Source organism: Zalophus californianus, chromosome X, assembly GCF_009762305.2.
Source record: "Zalophus californianus isolate mZalCal1 chromosome X, mZalCal1.pri.v2, whole genome shotgun sequence".
NCBI classification, from domain to species: domain Eukaryota; kingdom Metazoa; phylum Chordata; class Mammalia; order Carnivora; family Otariidae; genus Zalophus; species Zalophus californianus.
Window position 1 is genome coordinate 20945440 of NC_045612.1, and position 23396 is coordinate 20968835.

Sequence of the window (23396 nt, forward strand, 5' to 3'; positions counted from 1 at the left end):
CTGTCACCATTGTCAGGTTCATTTTCATTATATGCTGCCTTTTGCCTTAAAACCTAATTGCTGTTATTTGTTTACTTACTTTATTTGGATGCTCTGCCTCTTTCCAGAAATGATTGAAGGCAATTAATAGTGACTACTTTATGTCTGCATTTGGCACTGAGTAGCAGATAGGTTAGGTAATAGATATTTTCTATTCTGTAGTATTTTATTTGGTTACCAGACATTGTGCTGCCCATGTGATCAAACTGATCACCGACCCCCGACCTGAGGGTCAAATGTTTGAACATTTTTCTCTATTCAGAATCCTTCTTACCTCCTTAAAAAGGAAACTGGAGTCCTTGTGGGCAAGGATCCAGACTTCCTGGGAACTGCCAAATGACATTTTTTTTCCGAAGCCTAGAAGATGAGCCCTTCCCCACTTTTTCTGCTGAGGCAAAGCTTTCCAGAAGAAAATCTGTAGCAAGTCAGCCTTTTCTGCATCCAGTTAGTAAGTTGTATTTTCTAGACATTTCCTAACATTTTAAAGGAGTTGCTGCATATTGTAACATTTCTCTAGATCATGTTTCCAAAAGTTACCTAGTCCAGTAAATCAAATGGAGAGCTGACCCCAAACCTACTGAATGAGAATGTCCTGGAGAGAGCCCTGGGAATTTTTATTTTAACAGGCTCTTGATGTAATTCTTATGATCAGGCAAGTTTGGAAAATACTGTTTTAAGGCTTAAACAGACTGAGCAACCTTGAGTCTCCTGTGATTTGTATTAAGCCCATTTTCTGATACTCAGAATAGTGACAGCCGTTGTCCCCTCCTATACTACACACTACCTGAGACCAGGGATTATGTCCTATTTTTGTGTCCTCAGTGCTTTGCATAGTCTGTGGCACATGGTAAATTCTCAGTGGCTGAACCCTAGTACTGTGAAGGACTTAACTTTGTAGAACAGAGTGAGATTGCTTTTTTGTCATCTAAATCATTTTTCCTCTGGTTCCTTTCTCACTGCACTCTAGTTATTACTACTATGATTCGTCTAAAATAACAGCAAGGGTTATGCTAAAGAAAAGTTGGGGAGCTGATAAAGGGAAATAGTTGTTGCATTCCTTATAAAGAGATACCTAGTTACAGTGGACAGATCATGTAGGCTGGTCCTGTCTTGTGTTTTATCCATGTCAGAAAAGTCAGTTTGACATTCAGAAAACAAGACTCAAGAGCATATGGACCTCTTAACTATTTGAGAATCCTAGGAGCCTCAGTTGTGTGGATGTATTTCTGGAAAAGGCTTTCTGGGAGTATGAAAAAACGGGAGATTATGAAATCTACAGAAATGAAGTTGCTGGTTTAGGCACTATTCTAATGCTAGTCTGTAGTATTTGAAGTTACTGATTTATTATTAAGCAACCTGAAATAAATGAGATCTGGTTAAACTTCTTCGCAAAGAATTCTTCAAATGTTCAGTCCTTATCATAGAATTGGAAGGAATTTCTGTTTCCTTCCTTCATTAATTAGTCCAACAAATATTTATCGAGCAAACACCTACTATGTGTTAGGCACTAAATACAATTGTAACAACAATTCAAGAATCGAGTCCTTGAACAATATAGTGAATATAGACAACAATACTTTATCCTAATCAGACTTCCTAAGAGACTAGATCTTAATTATTCCAGCCACTAAAAAGAAATGATAATGGGGCGCCTGGGTGGTTCAGTCACTAAGCGTCTGCCTTCGGCTCAGGTCATGATCCCTGGGTCCTAGGATCGAGCCCCACATCGGGCTCCCTGCTCAGTGGGGAGTCGGCTTCTCCCTCTCCCTCTGCCCCTCCTCTGTCCTCCCCCTGCTTGTGTTCCCTCTCTTGCTGTGTCTCCCTCTGTCAAATAAATAATAAAATCTTTAAAAAAAATGATAATTATGTGATAGAGGTGCTAATTATTGCTACAGTGGAAATCGTAATATAAATGTATCAAATTGAAAAAAAAATTGAATCCCAAGTGTGAGGAAGGAAGTGCTACCTCTCTGTGTGGTCTGATTGTGGAAAATCTAAAGGAGAATCTAAAACAGACTGCTGTAATGAGAAGTCAAGGAGTAAGTTGTCTTCTCACCTTAGCAAGACAAGTGAAAAGGCATGTTTAGCCATGGTATGAAGTTTCCTAAAATCTTGAAGCTATGGGGGAAAGGTGTGGGAGTAATTTTATGGGTAAAAGAAAACTGGGGCTGGGGGCGGGATAGAAACATCCATACAACACTTACCACCTCTTACAAAACTAAAGTCACTTGGTAGGTATGTAAAAATTTGGTTTGTTGATAATAATAGTATATTACATTTCTTTTCAGACAGTAGTTCAAATGTTAATTTACTTTTTAAAAAGTTAATTTACTTTTAAATGTCTTTTTTTTTCTTTTTGGCAAATCAAGGCAAAAACTGCTGAACTTTCCCAAATCTACACTCTTAGTTTTATCTGTGAAAAGCAAGCAAAAACAGAATAAACACATTAGTATTACATTAAAACGAAGTTGTTGCATCTGGATTTAGGATCTTCTAGAGGGACAATAAATGAATTTTTTTAAACTACTTATTTTCAGTAAATAAACTTGGGGTGGAGGTGGGGGACACAACTAAATTCGCTGAACTAAACCACGTGGAATTTTTTCTATCCAGTTACATTTACTAAGCTCTGAGAGCTGTCAGTCTCTACTTCTGGTGCTTGATCATTTTATGGGTTTCTAAAAATCAAAAGCTTGCCCAGATCAAGATAAGCTTCCCAACCCTTGCACATTTTCATTTTCATGATTTGTTATTTCCAAATATAAACCATTTTTTTTTCATGTGGTGATAAAGGATTCTAAAGCAGGTAATAAATAAAAATAGTAAAGAAAAATACATTTTCACTTCTAAGGGTGTAGGTTTATCGTCTCTTATCTGTAATTCAGAAATGAAAATAGGACTAAAAATCAGGTCTTTATAACTCATCTGCCACTGACACCTGACCTAAACTGGAGAGAGAGGCTGCTTATTAACCTTTTGTTCATCCCACTTTGAAATTTTTCATGGAAACAATGTGTGTGACTGTGGATTGCTGCCTTTTACTGTGCTGGGTAATATATTTACTGTATGGTATAAACACTATATACTTAAAACCATACAGTTCTGAGTTCTGGAATATCCGTGTTCCCGAGGATTTCAGGTAAGAGACTGCAGACCTGGTTTGGACCTGTTTTTACTCTTCTGTGCCCTGAAGTTGTGAAAGCAAGGGGGAAAGCTCCATATTTCTAATATGAAATGCTGTTACCAGTGCCCATTCTGTTAATCTTTTAAAGCCTGGTCAGACCAGGAATCTGCCTCTAGACCGTTGGTTCTCAAAGCAGCATAAGCATCACCAGGGAGCCTGTTAAGAATGCAAATTCTTGGGCCCCCATTCTAGATCTCCTAACTCAGAAACTCTGGGGGTGGGTCTGGCCATCTGTGTTCTAACAAACACTCCAGAGGATTCTGATGCACGTTCAAGTTTTAGAACCACTGCCCTAGATCAGGATTGGCAAATTGCAGCCCACAGGCCAAACCCACATGCTTTTGTATGCATGCCCTTGAGCTAAGATTGGTTTTTACATTTTTTTAAATGGATGAAAAAAATTAAAAATAACTATTTTGTGACACATGAAAATTATTTAAACTTCACATTTTAGTGCCCATAAAGTTTTATTAGAAAACGGCCATGGGACTCCTGGGTGGCTCAGTCATTAAGCATCTGCCTTTGGCTCAGGTCATGATCCCAGGGTCCTGGGATCAAGCCCCGCATCGGGCTCCCTGCTCCGCGGGAAGCCTGCTTCTCCCTCCCCCGCTCCCCCTGCTTGAGTTCCCTCTCTCGCTGTGTCTCTCTCTGTCAAATAAATAAATAAAAGCTTTAAAAAAAAAAAAAAAGAAAGAAAAACGGTCGTGCCCATTCATTCATACGTTGTCTGTGGCTGCTTTTGTGCAACATCAGCAGAGACGATATGGCCTGAAAAGCTGAAAATATTTACTATCTGGTCCTTTACAGAAGAGTTTGCAAACCCCTGCTCTAGGTCAGTAGTCAACATGAGCAGAGAAGGTAGTACTGAGACCTTCCTTCATTTCCGTGTGTTGAGACTTGTTCTAATCGTCAGATCATTACATGGATGTACAGAGATTTACATCAACATAATATTTGTATTATTTTGGAGGACTAAGAGCCAAGTAGTTGATATTTTAAGTTTCGTCATTAAAAAATATTTTATAGACTGAAATTCTTTAGTTCTTTGGAAAAGATAAATCAACTTAAAATTTTATTTTGTGCTTTAACATTTCTGTCTTCAAGGACTGTGTTGCAGGGTTTTATTATTTTGTGCAAGGTTTGAGCCAGCCATTTAAATTACCCTTTAGGTGGTGGTTATAATGCCCCCAGGTAGTCTGTATTTAACTTTTTGTATCTATTCAGCCATCTCTCTGTGTTTACTTTGTTTACAGTGAGGATGTGAAGAGAGAAGTGTTTTTGATGAAGTGCCCATTTGTTTTTCATTATCTTTTCTGGGAAGCTGTAATTTCCTCCCCCTGGGCAGCATTGAATTATACTCTTATTAAAAACTCGCAACAATTTAAGTGTGTGGATTCTGATATCTGCAATATTTGTACAGTTTTTTTTAAAAGATTTTATTTATTTGAGAGAGAGAGAATGAGAGATAGCACGAGAGGGAAGAGGGTCAGAGGGAGAGGCAGACTCCCTGCCGAGCAGGGAGCCCGATGCGGGACTCGATCCCGGGACTCCAGGATCATGACCTGAGCCGAAGGCAGTCGCTTAACCAACTGAGCCACCCAGGCGCCCTATTTGTACAGTTTTGATTATTTTTTTTTCTTGGTCATTTTAAAGTGAACATCATGCACCCCAAGGGGCAGTAAGTCTTTACTTGTACAATGCAATGATCTCTAGTCATAAACATGTATTAACTATTTTATTTTTGTATGTGTGTGTGTCTTAATAAATTGTGTTCCTTAGGCAACTTGTTCCAGCGATGGCATGTTCCTCTAGATCTCCAGATGACAAGACAAATGGCTAGCTCTGGTGCATCAGGGGGCAAAATCGATAATTCTGTGTTAGTCCTTATTGTGGGCTTATCAACAATAGGAGCTGGTGCATATGTAAGTAGAAAAGCAGCTTGTGTAAAGAAGCTGCCAAACAGCTCCCATTAGTAGACTGAGTACTACTCTGCTTTAAAACTTTTGCAACTAATTCCCCTTTCTCCTTTTGAAAAAATTTCCAAAAAGCCTTCTTTAAAGTGCCTACTGTCTAATAATCCTGTGAGAGCCAATTTGGGAATGACTGAAATTTAATCTCCTGTCGATTAGCTTTGTTCTTTTCACTTGTCTTTTTACTCATTACTTGAAAGCCACTGTGTTTTCTTAGATTTGACTAATCCGCCAAATTGTACCTTTTCTCTTGGATATGACACACTAATCTGTGAATAGGTGAGAATTCATTGCAGCTCCTTAGCACAATATTTGATTTTGCCCCATTTGTCAAATACTTTATTTTTTCCTCAGCTTGGGATAGACATTAAACAACAATAACAGCTTTCAATCCAAAATATTAAGTGTTCCTAAAAGGAAAGCTATCCCTGAATCTCACCCAAAGACTAAATTATAGAAGTTGGCCTAGTATCCAATTTTAGAATGGAATTTGTGTGAGGTGAGAAATACAGTTGTAAATGCTATGTAAAATTAACATAGTTATAGCTCCTTAAATGAACTCTGATCAGCTTAGTTGGTCACAGAGGAATTACTCTGTGGTGCTTTTTTTTTTTTTTTTTTTAACTTGGCGGGGTTTGCTGTGACTAAGCAGATCAGTCTAAAGTTGGATCATGTAAGGTTGAGTGAACCAACTTAGATAACACCTAGTAACACCCTTGATTGAAGGAAGCTGTTTCACTCCCCAAGAGCAAATGGTTGGATGCCATTATAATTTTAGTTCTTTCCACATTGGTAAGACAGTGAAATTATCTTTGTTCCTTGGTCACTAGGTTATAAAACAGGGAGATGCAAATGACTTGAAGTTACCTAGATTGTCATTCCCTGACCTGACTCCCAAATGCGCAGAGACAGTTTTCGCCAGGTATGAATGAACCCAGAGTAAGAAGTAGGTGAGCTCTGTCCACTAACCGACTCTGAGGAAGTACACAGCCTCCTCCAGTCCTGGAGCAGCACTTTTTTCTTTTGTAGCACAGGGTAACCAAAAATGCTTCCCTGCCTTTGTGTTGAATGTTTCTTCATTAATACTTAGTGCTTTTTCTATTTCCTTTTGTTTCTTTCTTGGCCTTATCTTTACCTACAGTTGTGCAGTGTCATCACCTAGGATCCCCTTCTAGATCACTAGCGTCTGCAGGTGCTTCTGGGAAAGATGGCAGCAGCCTAGTATACTTCTTAATTGTAGGAGCAACAGTCACTGGGGCAGGAGTTTATTATGTAAGATGCTTACACTAAAATATATTTCGGGGTAGGGTGGGTGAGACCATGGCACTAATGAAAACTTGATCCATTAGAATACAACGAAATATTCACAGCATGTGCTTTCTTGGTATTTATTAAAGGGACATTGTCAGTCACCAGGGAGCCCTCAAACCTCATCTTTCAAACTGTTGAAGTCCTACCAGATATGTGTGAAGCCATACATTGAATGATTATTTTTAAATCCTCATCATTAACCCTTCCTTCGAAACTTTTACCAAGGTCATAATTCTTTTTAGGATGCTAAATTATATTGTGCTTTAGTGCTGCATACCTAACAGTCTCAAAGAGTGAACGTCAAATAAGCAAGTAAAAGTAACTTGAATGCCATCCGTTTTGGATCATTTTAGGTAAAATGCCATCTTTGTGTTTTGTCGGAGACAATCAACCCTACTTTTATTGCGAAAAGGCATTTTATTGAATGCTTCTGAGGAGGTCCAAAAAGCCACAGAATTACAATATTCTCCCCACCCACCCCCAGCCTCTATTTCAAAGTAAATTCATTTGGCAGTGTCCCTTTTGTAATCTCTAATTTGGTCAAACTAGTGGCTGAAGTGGTACAAGCTAACACATTCGTGTAGACTGCTTTGTGAACGCCTCTCATTCATGATTAGATACTACCCTCTGAGCCTTACCTCTTCCATTTCCTAGCTCTCGACTTTTGCCATCAGTGCCACCTCATTCATTCAAAAATAGATGTAAAGTGTTTGCATCTGATATGTTTGTAACAGCTGAAACCTATTAAACCTCTGGTTTATGTTGCTGTACCAGAGTTGGATGGCCTTCACAGAGCTGGCCAGGCAGATCTCTTGATGCCAGGCCACAAGACAGGGCCACAAGTCACTGTTGCTTTCTTTCTCCTTGGAAATATCTCCGAAGCACAAGTTCCTCTCAAGCCATTCACTTAAATGCCTCATTGCCCTCTGTGTTTATCCAACACTGGTAATAGTAAAGCTACTAGATTATAGTGGTTTCAGGTTAAATGATAAGCTTTTGTCTACCTACAACTGCTATTGAACTATTCTGTAAAGTTTTATATTGGGTTTTAAGTCATTTAAAATGTGATCTGAGGTAGCTTAGGTTTTTATCCTCTGAAATTGGTCTTAATCTCACAAGAACTTAAAAATCAGAGTTCAGATTTTATGAGATGTGGCTAGAAGTTATTTAGTGTTTGTTAGTCTGCTCTGACTGCCATAACAAAATAGCACAGACTGGGTGGCTTAAACAACAGAAATGTATTTTCTCACAGTCTGGACGCTAGAAGTCCAAGATCAGGGTGTCAGCATGGTCAGGTTCTGGTAAGAGCTCTCTCCCTGGCTTGACCACCTTCTCCTATGTCCTCACACGAGGAAGAGAGAGAGAGAGAGTGAGCATGAGCTCTGGAGTCTCATTCTTACAAGGGCACCAGCCCTATCAGATTAAGCCCCCCCCTTATTTAACCTTTATCACCTCCCAAAAGTTCCTTCATAACTTTTCTCTCTCACATGAGGAAGTGTTCCTAATTTGAGTACAAATACTATTTTAGCGACTACTGAGTTGGGAGCTCTTTACTGCGCAGCACCCCCCCCCCCCCGCCGCAAAACTAAGAGAGCAGAACTAAGAACAAGGGAAACATCTGAAATGTTTGCTCCGGGTCTGTACTTTATTTATTTTTTTTTAGGTTTTATTTATTTATTTCACAGAGAGATAGCAAGAGCAGGAACACAAGCAGGGGGAGTGGGAGAGGGAGAAGCAGGCTTCCTGCCAAGCAGGGAGCCTGATATGGGGCTCGATCCCAGCACCCTGGGATCATGACCTGAGCCGAAGGCAGATGCTTAACGACTGAGCCACCCAGGCGCCCCTGGATTTTTTTTTAAAGATTTTATTTATTTATTTGAAAGAGAGAGAGTAAGTGAGAGAGAGCACAAGCGGGGGTAGAAGCAGAGGGAGAGGGACAAACAGACTCCCCACTGAGCAGGGAGCCCAACAAGGGGCTTGATCCCAGGAGCCTGGGGTCACGACCTGAGCCAAAGGCAGCTGCTTAACCAACTGAGCCCCTAGATTATTATTTACTTATTTGAAAGAGAGAGGGAGACAGAGAGAGAGGGCACGAGCAAGGGGGAGGGGGAGAGGGAGAACCAGACTCCCCACTGAGCAGGAAGTAGGACACAGGACTTGATCCCAGGACCCTGGGATCATGACCTGAGCCGAAGGCAGACACTTAACCCACTGAGCCACCCAGGTGCCCTTGAGGTCTGTACTTTAAACCAGTGGTTTTTACATTTCTCACCACAGTTCACAGAAAATTACATTTTATGTGACAACCTGTTATATAACTATAAATACATAAAACTCAAAATTCAAAATAATACTTAGTAGGTGTGACATACTCTGATAGTTTTATTCTCTTAGATTTGTTTTTTTAATGCTGATTATAACCTTACTAAATTGATTTTACCGCCCACTAATGGGTTGCAACCTCAATTTGAAAAGCACTGATCTGAACAGCACTTTTTTGGCTTAGATTGCAAATAGGAACTCCTCTGATTGGTGTGGATGTGGGCATTCCTCCTCGTCTTGCTAGTGACTTTCTCTAGGACTGTAGACAGATCTGATCTCAGTCCTGTTATTTGTCAGCAGAGCCTAAGTAGCCTTTAGACTATTTAATGAGATTTAGTATTGGGGCCCCTTGCCCAACTTGTTCAACTGGTTGTTCAACTGGTAAAATTATATTGCCTCATAAAATGACCTTTTTCCTTTCAAATTTCTTCAAGACAAATAAACACTGCCATATTAATCTGTTTAGAAAAGTTGTCTCCAGTGATATTTTTCACAGATTTGTAGTTTTTCTTAACCCGACACATATTCATGTCACTAATTGGAAATCTGTGCAAACTGGGAATACAGCAACACTTGGGGGAAAAGTAAATTTTTATTTAGTATGTCTGCAAACATTTTTATATCAGAATATTTACTTAAAAACTAGATACGTAAATATATATGTATATAAATATATGACAACCCTCATTTTTGTCCTTTCCCCACTAAACCTCAAGATTTTTCTTGGTCGGGTGCCTGGGTGGCTCAGTCGTTAAGCGTCTGCCTTCGGCTCGGGTCATGATCCCAGGGTCCTGGGATCGAGCCCCGCATCGGGCTCCCTGCTCGGCGGGAGGCCTGCTTCTCCCTCTCCCACTCCCCCTGCTTGTGTTCCCTCCCTCGCTGTGTCTCTCTCTCTGTCAAATAAATAAAATCTTAAAAAAAAAAGAACAGTAAATAGGCTAATGTGGTCAAGAAGAGCACCAAGAGATAAGGTCAAAGAGTGCCATTAATGGTACCATATTAAAAAAAAAAAAAAAGATTTTTCTTGGTCTACTCTACCCCTCAAGTGTGAAGCCATTGGGTCTAGGCTATCTTTGGCTATCTCTCTCCGTCCAAACATGACCCCACTTTATTTCTCTGTTCACTCATGTTGACCAGCTTTAAGCCATCTTTTTATGTAAAATTCCCTTTCTTAAATTTTTTTTTTTAGGTGTGGGTAAATACTGGATTCGTGTATAGTATCTGATGGCAAGGTAAAAATTTTCTTCCTGAAATTGATGTCAGTTGAATTCATTTTATTAATGTGATGAATTTAGTGGTGAATTCAAGGAAGAGCCATTCACTTTTAACATACCGTCCTTAATTTTCTAACCCATTCATACCATATGTTAGATATTTCCAGGCTGTTAAATGTTAAGTCCAGGGTCCAGGTTCCTCCTTACAGCCCACTGCCTAATGGGCTGCCCTGAAAAGGGCTCATAGAAATATTCTTCAGGGGTGCCTGGGTGGCTCAGTCCGTTAAGCATCTGCCTTCAGCTCAGGTCATGATCCCAGGGTCCTGGGATTGAGCCCCACGTCAGGCTGCCTGCTCCGCGGGGTGCCTGCTTTTCCCTCTGCCTCTCCCCCTGCTTGTGTTTGTGTGCGCTCTCTCTCCCTCAAATAAATAATAAATGAAATCTTCCAAAAAAAATATTCTTCAAACATGTTTTATGATACTTCTGATTGTCCTTACTTTCTCCTCCAATTAATTAACGACCTGGAATTTCAGTTAACATCAGTTACTTAAATTTTCGTCTTGTTGATCCTTTGGGGTACAAAAGAGCAAAAGTAAAACAAGTCATTCTTGCCTATTTTTTTTAAATCTCCAATAAATTCCAGTGCTGTACGTTAAAAAAAAAAAAAAAAACTAGTCATAATGCTAACGGACACTTCTTCAAATTGAACAGCTAGAGAAGATAGTAGATTTGAAATAGGTGATTAAGCAAGGTGTTTAACCCTTGGTAAATATCTAAGTGTCAAAAGCAGGATAGACTATTGAGGGAAAGATGAGTTACTCTGTAAGACTAGGATACAGGCAGTCATGTTTCGGGGCATTAGCCGAGTACCCAGCAAAACTTGGGACGTCTACCAAGAAAACGTAATGTCCCAGCTTCCTACCCAGAACTGTATAGCTTCATTTCACAGCTAGTATCCACAGCTAAGCATGGTCCAAAACACCTTTTATAAAATTTAACCCTGGGTATTTTTCACTTATGAAATTATAAGCCTCTGACTTCAGTGCAGGTCATGATCTCAGGGTCCTGGGACTGAGCCCCACATCGGGCTCCCCACTCAGCAGGGAGTCTGCTTCTCCCTCTCCCTCTGCCATTCCCCCCACTTGTGCTCTCTCTCTCTCTCTCTTAAATAAATAAAACCTTTAAAAATTAATAAAGTTTAGCCCTTTATTCGTCTAGTATAAAATGATTTTCTTTAAAAAAAAGATTTAAAAAAAGGATGGTAAAGACGGCTTAAGAGGAGAGGAAAGTCATTCAGGTATTCATGAATACACATTTGTTTTATTTCTTTATAAAAGCTTGTAAAAATTAAAATCAGTGTAATTCAGGGCGCCTAGCTGGCTCAGTCGTAAAACATGTGACTCTTGATCTCAGGGTCGTGAGTTTGAGCCCCACGTTGGACATAGAGATTACTTTTAAAAAATAAAAAAAATTAAATTAAAAAATTAAAAAAATGGTTTCCTTTTTTTCTTTAGCTGTACCTTCAGACTTAAATATAAGGAAAATTCTTTACATAGAGTCTAAGGAAATTTGAAACTGGAACCTTTTCATCGGTGTACCTATGTTATTTTTAGACCAAGTGTGTACATACCCGATATTTTTTTGAGAAAATAATTTTGCCTTAGTGATTTTAACATAGAACTTACTTCATGTAGACAAAAGTTTCTCATTTAATTGAAAGATAATGATACTACTTACGGCATGAACTAGCTTTATGATGAAATTTTCTCCATGTTTGGATCTGCAGGCCTACAAGACTATAAAAGATGATCAAAAAAGATATGATGAAAGAATGTCAGGGTTAGGGCTGACACCAGAAGAGAAACAGAAAAGGGCCACGTCACCTGGTGAGTATTATTTGAGACTCAGTATATGAAGGGCAAGTTAAAAACAGTTTGGGTGCTATGCTTTGCAGATGTCTTACAGATGTGACAATGCTGTGAGACAGTAAGCTTCCAGAAACTGTGGAATTACTCCAGACCTGGGAGCAATTTGTTAAGGTATTTGACTGGAATTTGGGTTTGAGAATAGTCATTAATGAGGATTTTGAGTGGCTGTTTTTTTTTAATATATTAGACTCTTTAAAAGGTAAGCTTTATTAGCCTGTTGATGGGTATTAAAGAGGGCATGTATTGAATGGAGCACTGGGTGTTATACGCAAACAGTGAAACATGGAACACTACATCAAAAACAAATGATGTAATGTATGGTAATTAACATAATAAAATAAAATTTAAAAAATAAAAATAAATAAAAAATAAAAAAGCAAGCTTTAAATTCAAAAGGCAAGCTTGATGAGGATAATTGTTGGAAAAGACATGAAGGCCTTTTTTTTCCAATGAGGAAATTCTTTTGGTTTGTTTTGTTCCCCTTTAGAGTCTTTGGAGTTTTCAAGTTGTTAAAGATATATTTGTTTTCCTAAAGCATATAGCACTAGCTGTCACTTCCATCCCCAAGACTGGCTTGATTTTTCAGAATGAAGTGTTTTAATCCCTTAATAAGCCCTACGACTCTGGGTGGGCGATTTACATTGCTGTCTTCAAAACACCTCCTTTTTCTTGAACATTGTATAATAATCCCCAATTGACCTGCTGGGTTTTCCCCTTTTACTGCTAACAAAAGGTGAAAATGAACTTGGTATTTTCCTGTTGATCATTAGGAAGTTAGTGGGAAGAGCAGAAGCTTTCTAATATATACTTTCCGATGTATTTTAGAAATAGCTAGACTATTTAAGCTAGGTTCTGGTTCTGACAGATGTAATGAATGAATGACGTTGGCCAAATCATTTGCCTCTTTGGGGGGTATTTTTCACTTATGAAATGAAAAAGTACTTGCTTTTCTTGTTCATCAGGCTGCTGTGAAGTTTGTCAAGATTAACGTAGGTACAGTGTTTGCTAGCTTTATGTAAAGGATTGAAACAAGTACAAGGTGATTTTTTTTTTTTTAATAGTGGCAAGGAGAGGTGGCTGGCTGGCTGGCTCAGTTGGAGGAGCCTGCGACTCTTGATCTCGGTCAGAGTCATGAGTTCAAGCCTCATGTCAGGTGTAGAGATTACTAAAAAATAAATAAATAAACTTTAAATAGTGGCAAGGAGTCATCTGAGATTTTAAGAAAATTGACCCTGTCTGGTGTGTTGCTTACAGCTCCAGAAGGAGAACCAGTTCCTCAAGTCAGGGTACCAAGTCACGTCCCATTCCTGCTCATCGGGGGAGGCACCGCTGCTTTTGCTGCAGCCAGATCCATCCGGGCTCGGGATCCTGGGGCCAGGGTAAGGCACACACTCTTCCACTTGGCACGGAGGGTAGAGTCTGCAAGTACTTAGCCAGTGTCCGCACTTTGACATCTGCCTCTTAAATGACTTGGCTGGGATAACTATCATTTTCTATCTGAAGGTACTGATTGTGTCTGAAGATCCTGAGCTGCCATACATGCGACCTCCTCTTTCAAAAGAACTGTGGTTTTCAGATGATCCAAATGTCACAAAGACGCTGCGATTCAGACAGTGGAACGGAAAAGAGAGAAGGTGCGTTCACATCTGTAAAGTGGGCCTGACTGGCAACTTGAGCTAAGCACAGGGCATTGGTCAGGAGTTTGCACAGACTGTGTGGAGTCTGCTGTGGTGCACACTTGGCATAGTGTAGAGGCAACGGGTTCCCGTGGCAAGAGTCCTGGATTCTGTTACCCAATCTGCCAACAAGTAAAGCTGTAATGTTGGCCTCTGAAGGACTAATGCACCTATTTCCGGGACCTTGCTGTTAGACTTCTGCCGTGAAGATCATCTCGGCCTGTGTTGTCACTTCCTTACATTACACTTGCCGAGGTGTCTCCCATAAAAGCAAAAGAGAAAACACTGTTCTCTGGAGTTTTCCTTGACACCCTAGCAGGTGTGCAGAATTGCGGGAATAGAGTGGAAACACTGTAAGGAAGAACCTCATTATTAAGATGTTTGCATGAAAGACTTGGAAAGACAGGTCCAGAAGCCTTCTCCTTCTATGGGACTCCATGGGTCTCTTGATTCCAGTACCATGTTTTTGGGTTCTAGTTTTTTTCTCACTAGTGATCCCTTTGATACTGGACTAAGTTTTACAGATCTACCCACCTCCCTCACTCCCATTATCATGTTCTATTCTCAAGCAGGATGCATACCGTCAATTATGTTAGCCATCCCTTCATTAATACCTCATAGCTAATGCGGCAAAGTCCTCTCAGGTGCTAGACCTCGCTGTCCATTGACTGGCACCACTCTGGACAGCTCATTCAGGTGGATGTGTGAATACCAGCTCCCTGGGTGGTGGTCTTGTTCTAATTTGGGGGGTTTTTTGTTGTTTTTTTTTGAAGATTTATTTATTTGAGAGAGAGAGTGTGTGCAGTGGGTGGAGGGGCAGAGGGAGAGGGAGAGAAAGAATCTCAAGCAGACTCCCTGCTGAGCACAGAGCCCAACACGGGGCTTGATCTCATCACTCTTGAGATCATGACCTGAGCCGAAATCAGCAGTCAGACGCTCAACCAACTGAGCCACCCAGGCGCCCTTTCTTGTTCTAAATATGAACCTAAATCCAGAGCAGTGTTGGTACTATTGGCATTTAGGGCTGGATAATTCTTTGTTGTGGGGGCTGTTCTGTGCGTTGTGGGATGTTTAATAGCATCCTTGGCCTCTACCCACTAGATACCAGAAGCCTCCTTCCCCCTAAGCTGTTACAGCCAGAAATGCCTCTAGGCATTGCCAAATTGCCCCCAGGTGAGAACCCTAGTCTAAAATACCACTGTGTAAATAAGCTACTACCAAGATTTATTGGACTTGGAAACTTACTCTGGAAAATGTTCCTGAGAGTTTTCATGATTGAAACAGTTTTACTAAAGCTCTGGGGGAAGTTGATGGCAGTTCCAGGTGCTTATAACACTTTCTCCCTCTTCTCTATACAGCATATATTTCCAGCCACCCTCTTTCTATGTCTCTGCTCAGGACCTGCCTCACATTGAGAATGGTGGTGTGGCTGTCCTCACTGGGAAGAAGGTGAGCTAGTAGGCCGCTTCCCTTGTCAAGTTCCATGTGCGCCACAAGTATGGTGACTTGTATTCACACTGCCATTTACGTCTGTCCTGCCACTGTAGTTCATCAAAGAAGGATCGAGTCATTTTAGGCTTGCTCTTGCCAGTCTTCACTGCACAGTGTTTCTTCTTGGGGGAAGCGCTAATCTCAAAGCCTAGAGAAGCATGTCGACTAAACTTCCCCAGGGAAGTCAAACCATTGGGGACAGTGACCCTGAATCTGATCCTTCTCCAGATTTGCTCCTCTGCCCTTCCTTTGTCTTCCTATTTTCCACACTAACATTTCTTCGGGATTTATTGATGACAAGAGATTGACAGCGGTATATTATTCAGGATAGTAAAATAATTTAGGCATTACGTCAGCATGGGAAATATCGTTAGACTTTACAAAGGTGAGTACCTGAGTAATGGGAGCAGTCATTGGAGGGCATTTGTGGGGTCCAGGGAGGGTTTTGTTTTGCTATGTTATATTTCATTTTTGTTAATGGGAGGTGTTAGAGTGTATTTGTAAACTAATGGCAATGTTCCAGTGGAGAGGGAAGGGTTATCAGAAGGAGCAAAGTCCAGAGTAGATGGGATCCAGAGCACAAGTGGAGAATTGACCTTTGCTAGGCATAAGCCCACTTCTTCTATAAGGAGACATAGGCAGAGGAGGTGGATATAGGTTTATGGATAAGCTGGTAATGAGGGGCGCCTGGGTGGCTCAATCGGTTAAGTGGCTGCCTTCGGCTCAGGTCGTGATCCCAGGGTCCTGGGATCAAGCCCCACATCGGGCTCCCTGCTCCGTGGGAAGGCTGCTTCTCCCTCTCCCACTCCCCCCGCTTGTGTTCCCTCTCTCGCTGTGTCTCTCTCTGTCAAATAAATAAATAAAATCTTTAAAAAAAAAAAAGCTGGTAATGAGACGTTAGGTATTAAGTATCCTCTGTGTGTAAATAACACACAGGCTCTGCCTTCTAGGGCTTAACAGTATTTAAGCAAAAACGTGAACAGATAATCATAACACACAGATGTGGAGTAAGAAAGATAGGCACAGTGTATTGTGGGAACTACTGGGATTTCAGGGAAGGCTTCCTGGAGGAGGAGGTCTTATAGAATGGGAAATTTTATGGAATGAAGAAGAATTCACCAGATTCGTGGTCAGTGAAGGGAATTCAAGTAGAAAACAGAATAAGCAAAGGTACGGGTTATGAAAAAGCAGCTGTGGTACAGGGAAACAAGTAGCTGGCTACTGACAGAGCAGAAAGCATAAGCTAAAGAATGGCAAGAGATGAGAGCGAGATGTTACACAGGGTGCTGACCATGGAGAGCTCTGCTGTATAGAAGAACTTGAGCTTTTCCCCGTGGGCACTGGGGGGCTCTTACATTTTAGACAAGGATATAGAACAGATTGAATTTTAAGTAATCCCTGTGTTGGCTCTGAAGAGGATGGATTTGGGGGACAAGACTAGAGGTAGACCATTTTGAAGACACTGCAGCAAACTAGGGCAGTGGCAGCCGTGACGGCCGTGGTGATGGGGTAGTAGTAGCGGTGGCGGTAAGCCCAGTTCTGAAGTGCTTTACAGGTATTATCTCATGTTCTCATGAGAATCTTACCAGCTAGGTATTATTATTATTGTCATTTTATAGAGAAAGAAAGTGAGATTAAAAAGAGGTCAACTGTGGGGCACCTGGGTGGCTCAGTTAGTTAAGTGTCCAACTCTTGACCTCAGCCCAGGTTGTGATCTCAGGGTCGTGAGTTCAGGCCCCACATTGGGCATGGAGCCTACTTAAAAAAAAAAAAAAAAAAAGTCAACTAACTGGCCTAAGATCAAATAGCGAATAAGTGGTGAAGACAGAATTTGAGCCCATATCTGTCTGACTCCAGAATTCTGACTCCAGAGCCCAAGCTCTTAATAACACTGTTGTATAGCTTCTGATAGAGAGGTGACAGTGGGAGACAAGACTGGAGACATGCTTAGAAGGCAGCCTCGATGGCGCTTGGGGATAGATTGAAGGTGGGCCATGAGGGAGAGGGAGGAGGCAAAGATGCCTTTCTGATTTCCAGCTGGTGTAGTAGGTGGTGGTGTAGCCCCGGGTAAGAGAGATGCTACAAGAGGAAGACCTAGCTTAAGGGGGAAAGAACATTTAGTTTTGGATTGTTCCCTGCGAAACGGAATATATTTGTGGAGATGGCCTGTGGGCAGATGGATATGTGACTGTGACGCTCAGTGGGGGGGTCTGGGCGCGGATAGAGATTCAGGAATCATCCACGTATGTGTAAGAGTTGAAACCATGAGAGTGGGTGAGGCCGCCTGTGGAGAACTTTGCAGTCAGAGGGGAGTGGGGCAAGGATGGAACCCTGGAGAACCCAACTTTTAGGAGGCAGACTGAAGAAGAGATCACAGGAACTAGGAAAGAAATTAAAGGAAGAGAGCCCGGGACAGGGGCTGAGCGAAGTTGGAGAGAGTTTCAAGAAGAACGATCACATCCTCCTTGCAGCAAAGGAGTCTGGCCAGAAGAAAACTGTAAAATGAGCCATATAGACTTAGTGGCTCAGATGTCATCGTGAAGTCAGAAAAGAAGATCAAGTACTTCTTCAAAAAGCTTAAATGAGAAAAGGGAGACGGCAATTGGTAGGAGCTCGAGGAGGACGTAGAGTCAGAGGTGGGGCTCTGAGGATGGGACAGACCGACGTATGTTAACGGGCTGAAGGCCTCAGATGTCAGCAGGGAAGGGGAGGAATGAGTGGTAACTACCAGGAGATGGTTCTGGGCGAGAAAGGAAGGGAATGGGGCTTAGGCACAGGAACAGCACAGAAAGGACACCTCATCCCAGAAGCTGGAAGGACGGAGGTGGGGGTTGGGAGGTGGGAAGCCGAGGAGGATCACATCTAATGGCTTCACTTGTTCTTGCAATAAACTAGGGGACCAGGTGGTTGGTTATCTGAGAGTGAGCAGTGTGACGGTTGAGCTAGTGGGGTTGGATTGAAGAGAGAGCTTACCCAAGGACAAACCAAAGGCTAAAGAAACTACTCACCTATCCAATCACAGTTTATGTCGTTGCCTCCAGAAGGCTCAATGGAGGGCCCCTATCACATGTCCCTAGGGCTACCTGTACTGCCCTTATCAGAGCATTTCTCACTCTTGATTGTATATGTTAAATTGTCTGCCTTGGCTACTAGACTCTGGAGACAGGGAAGGTATCTGTTTTTCTCACCATCATGTCCCCAATCCTTAACGCAGTCCCTGACATGGTAGGTGCTTAATAAGTATGTCTTGAACGAATGGCCTCGCAGCTAGTAGAGAGGGGAGCAGAGACTGGATCTCTAGTCTCTCTGACTCCAGATCTCAAGCTCTTCACCATAAGAAAGAGGAGGGTGCAAGGAAATTAGAGGTGGTAGCAGGAGAACAGTTTGGGTGATCTAGCATGGGCCCAGATTAGCGGGAATGGAACGGCCCACTGGGTAAGCAGAGAAAATAAAAAGCGAGTATAGGTGACAACAGGACTGGAAAGAAAGCTGGAAGAATGGCAAACTGTGACCAAAAAATGGGATATTCAAGGTAGAAGTAGAGCTTTCAGAGAGAGGATTCTGGATGTGGCTCAGGAGGAAAAGGATGAGCCAACTTCCTAGGTCTTCAGTGAACGAGGAGTGACCGGGAGGTGGCTGCATAACAGTGACTGGTAGGATGTAGGTGGGTGCTTCTCAGAAGGGCGTGAGGGCCCACGAATCTGGAAGCAGCAGCAGCAACCAGTACCCCCACCCCTGGGTGTGATGGGGGAGGAGTGTGCGTGAATGAGAGGTCTCTACGTGTGAGCTATGCTTGGCGGGAGAGCTGAGTTCTAGCGAAGGGTAGAAGTTAGACAAAACAGCTTGTAAAAATGTTGAGGATGTAGGAGCGGTGTGAACCAGGAAATAAGGTTTCCAAGAAAGCCAAGCAGAAAAGTCCGTCTCTGTTCTCCATTTCCACAAATTGGGCAGGGACTTTGGGGACTGTGGGGATTTGTTTTAATGTTGGCTGCTTAAGAAAGTATGACCACTTGAAGAGGCTGGGTACCAGAAACTGCGGTGCCAGTGATTACTTAGAAATGGTTTCTTGAGGATCACCCTGGGTCAAGAACGAATTCTTCTCACTGGGCTGATGGCTGAAAGGTACAGGGTTCCTTTTTGGGGTAATGGAAATGATCTATAATTATAGTGGTGATGGTTGCACAACCTTGTGAATATACTAAAAACCACGAATTGTACATTTTAACATGGTAAGTATAATGTTACGTGAATTACGTCTCGATACCAAAGCGTTTTAAACTAACTCATCTCTCTGTCTTTCTGTGTGTGTCCCAGGTAGTGCAGCTCGACGTGAGAGGCAACGTGGTGAAACTTAACGATGGCTCTCAGATAACCTATGAAAAGTGCTTGATTGCAACAGGTGAGTATTTCTCCAGACAGATTTCCCTGGTACAGCTCATTCAAGTTTTAGTATAGAAGGCACTACTTAATCTTAAGAAAACCAAAACCCAGTCTCCCTGAAGTGGGTGGCCTCTCTTGGTGCAAAGCCCAGCTAACTACAGGCATCTGATCAGCAGCCCTTCTGGAGTACCCCTGCTGCTCCTTTGGGTAAGGGCACAGATGGGTATTGAAGAGGATGGCCTTTTTTCCCCTCCCCCCGTTTAGCCCCTGCCCTCTGCTCTCTGCCCTGTGCCCCAGAAGTGATACAGCCTCACAGCTTCATTGCCACTTCCGATCAGAAATCGAGAGAGGAGACTGAAGCGGTCGCTTAAACAAACATAGCATGCTTTCTGGCGATGCCCCTAGAAGGGACCGGGGAAGGAAAAAGCGAGGCCTTGTGGCCATCTCCAGGGAGGGCGGGCCCTTTGTAGAGATTCACAAATGGCTTCTCCAAGGAAATGACAGAAGCCTGCTGGGAGGCCAGGTGAAGGGAAACAAAGCCTCTGGGCCTTGTGGAGGCTGAGGTGGCACCAGCAGAACCTCGCTTGCCACAGCACCACCTTTGGCGGGGGGAGCGTTTGGGCTAGCTCCCCGCTTGTTGGGCTAGCTCCCTGCTTGTTGGGCTAGCTCCTCGCTTGTTGGGCTAAAGGGTTTTCCTCCTCCTGTTTCCAGGAGGCACTCCAAGAAGTCTGTCTGCCATTGATAGGGCTGGAGCAGAGGTGAAGAGTAGAACAACGCTTTTCAGAAAGGTAATTGTCTGCTTTAGTGCTTTCATTGTTTTTGGTTTTTGAAGAGGTAGCATAATCATGTGGTCCCCAAGTAACTACCCAGGAATTGGGAGATGGGAGTTCTATTTATGGCTCTTCTATAGACTTGTTATCTGGCCTTGAGCAAGTCACTTCCTCTCTCTGCACCTCAAATACCTCACTCGAGGGTTTTCAGCTCCTAGGCGAAAAATACATCTAGTGTTTTTTATTGCTTACTATAGTTCCTCCCAATTGCTCTTCCATACTTGTTTTGTTCCTGATGCCTTTGAGTCATTGGAACTCCTTATAGCCTCTTGGCATTTTCCATTGCAAATGTTACTGCAGAGACTTTGAAGAGAAAACCCGAGTACCTAAGTGAAAAAGGAAGGGGGGGGCGCTTTGCTTCTTAACACTGTGCTTTACTCGGGACACCTGCTGAAATTTTCCAGCCACTCTTACGGGTATTTGAGAAGATGGCTATCATCCTTTAAATTCTTTTTTTTTTAAAGATTTTATTTATTTATTTGACAGAGAGACACAGTGAGAGAGGGAACACAAACAGGGGGAGTGGGAGAGGGAGAAGCAGGCTTCCCTCAGAGCAAGGAGCCCGATGTGGGGCTTGATCCCAGGACGCTGGGATCATGACCTGAGCCGAAGGCAGACGCTTAACGACTGAGCCACCCAGGCGCCCCCATCCTTTAAATTCTTGATCAAATAAGGTTTATCAGCCTTTGGCACCATTGACATTTTGGGCTGGATGACTGTTCGTCGTGAGGGGCTGGCCTGTGCATATAGGATATTTAGCAGCATCCCCGGCCTCTACCTGCTAGCTGCAAGGAGCACTTCCTCACCCCCAGTTGTGGCAACCAAAAATGGCTCCAGAAATTACCAAATGTCCGCTGAGGGAGAGGGGGTGAAACTGCCCCCAGTTGAGAACCACTGATGCTAGAAGGAATGTTCCAAGGGCGAGAAATTTACATCAGTAACAGAGGCTATAATTGAGCCACTTCTTACAAGGAGAAGATTTTATGTGCAAATTACATGTCAAAGATTTAGCCGAAAATATTTCTTGGTATTATCCTATGCCCCTTTGGGAAATGAGTGCACTAAACTGGTGTGATCCTGCAGATTGGAGACTTCAGAGCCTTAGAAAAGATCTCCCGGGAAGTCAAGTCAATTACGATAATCGGTGGGGGCTTCCTTGGGAGTGAACTGGCCTGCGCTCTTGGCAGAAAGGGTGAGTACTGAGCAGTGACCTCAATTTTTCTTTCTCTGGTTTTATATCCCATGCTTTTTGGGGCTCTCACAAATTCCAGGGATGCATTTGCCAGGATCAGTAGAAAGAGTTTGATTAAGATTTATGTGGTAAGGGGTGCCTGGCTGCCTTAGTCAGTAGTGCATGCAACTCTTGATCTTGGGGATGTGAGTTCAGGCCCCACACTGGGGGTAGAGTTCACTTAAAAAAAAAAAAAGATTTATATGGTGAAAAGCTAAGCACTGAGCTTAGTTCTCGTGAGGAATCCCTTAGTGACCAAAAAGCTGTCATCTGAGCAACTGAGCAGAAATGCTTTCTTTCCCTTCCTCTAGCCTCTAAGCCAGGACTCCTCAGAAATAAAGTATTAAGGGGATGCCTGGCTGGCTCAGTTGGTAGAGCGTATGACTCTTTTTTTTTTTAAGATTTTATTTATTTATTTGAAAGAGAGAGAATGAGAGAGAGCACATGAGAGGGGGGAGGGTCAGAGGGAGAAGCAGACTCCCTGCCGAGCAGGGAGCCCGATGCGGGACTCGATCCCGGGACTCCAGGATCATGACCTGAGCCAGAGGCAGTTGCTTAACCAACTGAGCCACCCAGGTGCCCCAAGTGTATGACTCTTGATCTCAGGGTTGTGAGTTCGAGGCCCACATTGGGTATAGAGATTACTTAAAAATAAAACCTTTAGGGGTGCCTGGATGGCTCATTCGGTTAAGCATCTGATAAATCTTTTATTTTTTTATTTTTATTTTTTTAAAGATGTTATTTATTTGAGAGAGAGAGCATGCGTGCGCACACACGGAGGGAGAGAGAGAAGCAGACTTCCCACTGAGCAAGGGATCTGACACGGGGCTTGATCCCAGGAGCCCGGGATCATGACCCAAGCCGAAGGCAGACACTTAACCTACTGAGCCACCCAGATGCCCCCTGATAAATCTTTTTAAAAAAAGTCTTTTAAAAAAGAAATAAAATAGTAAGGAAAGTGAGTTATTAAGATGGTAAGGGCAATGTAGACTACAGAGTTGTATGTATATTTGAACTTCTATTCCCTGTAAAAGTCAGAATTTCTTCATACGCACCATGCTTCCCAGTTCGACAGCTCTGTGTGTTCCAGTTTGAATGTTTCGTGACAGCCATTTTCCTTAATGTCAGTTTTCGGCTGTGTGAAATCGGGGCATCTTCTCACGAGGGTGCTTCCTCTTCAGAGGCCACAAGGCACAGGCGTGAGCCTGAGCGGATTCCTGGGTGTAATGCACTTAGTGTGGTGTGTAGTTGAATCCAGGGACAGCAGTTCTGGCACCTGTTATATTTGCCTTGTCAGTGCCCCACAAATAGGAGCTCTGGCCTAGGTCGCAGCATTGCCCTGTGTGTCACGAATGGCAACCTGCTGCTCCTTCACTTCTCTTCCTGTCTTCCCAGGATTGGCTTTTGCCTCCTGCTCTACCTACTGTGTTTCTTCTTCCCAGCTCGAGCTTTGGGTACAGAAGTGATTCAGCTCTTCCCTGAGAAAGGAAATATGGGAAAGATCCTCCCTGAATACCTCAGCAACTGGACCATGGAAAAAGTCAGACGAGGTAGAGAGACTTTCCATATGCTGCCGCTCTTTCCTTTGAATGAGGCCTAACGCAAAGTTGGCTTCTTTGGGAACCCCCTTGACATAAGCCATATCACCTGGCAGATGAAATAGTTCTACCATTCTCCACTCAGCCAAGTTCCTATAGGCGATCTGAATCTGACGCACCAAATTCCCGGAAGTACCAAAAATGAACTGTGGGTGTGGGTTCTTGCAGTTCCCCAAGGCTGCCTACGTGCTGATGATTACTGGTTTTATGATGGGGGGTGCC

At 42.7% G+C, this 23396-nt stretch overlaps 1 protein-coding gene across 2 annotated transcripts in view; it reads left to right on the top strand.

Moving 5' to 3' along the window:
- AIFM1 (apoptosis inducing factor mitochondria associated 1) overlaps nt 1-23396 on the top strand; it is a 33393-nt gene that overhangs the window by 2257 nt on the left and 7740 nt on the right. For both annotated transcript variants that reach the window (XM_027607874.2, XM_027607872.2), the window contains exons 2-10: nt 5003-5145; nt 11827-11926; nt 13223-13347; nt 13472-13602; nt 15003-15093; nt 19450-19534; nt 20227-20303; nt 21429-21537; nt 23019-23126. In XM_027607874.2, the coding sequence (XP_027463675.1) occupies nt 5003-5145; nt 11827-11926; nt 13223-13347; nt 13472-13602; nt 15003-15093; nt 19450-19534; nt 20227-20303; nt 21429-21537; nt 23019-23126 (969 nt within the window). The remainder of the gene's footprint in view (nt 1-5002; nt 5146-11826; nt 11927-13222; nt 13348-13471; nt 13603-15002; nt 15094-19449; nt 19535-20226; nt 20304-21428; nt 21538-23018; nt 23127-23396) is intronic.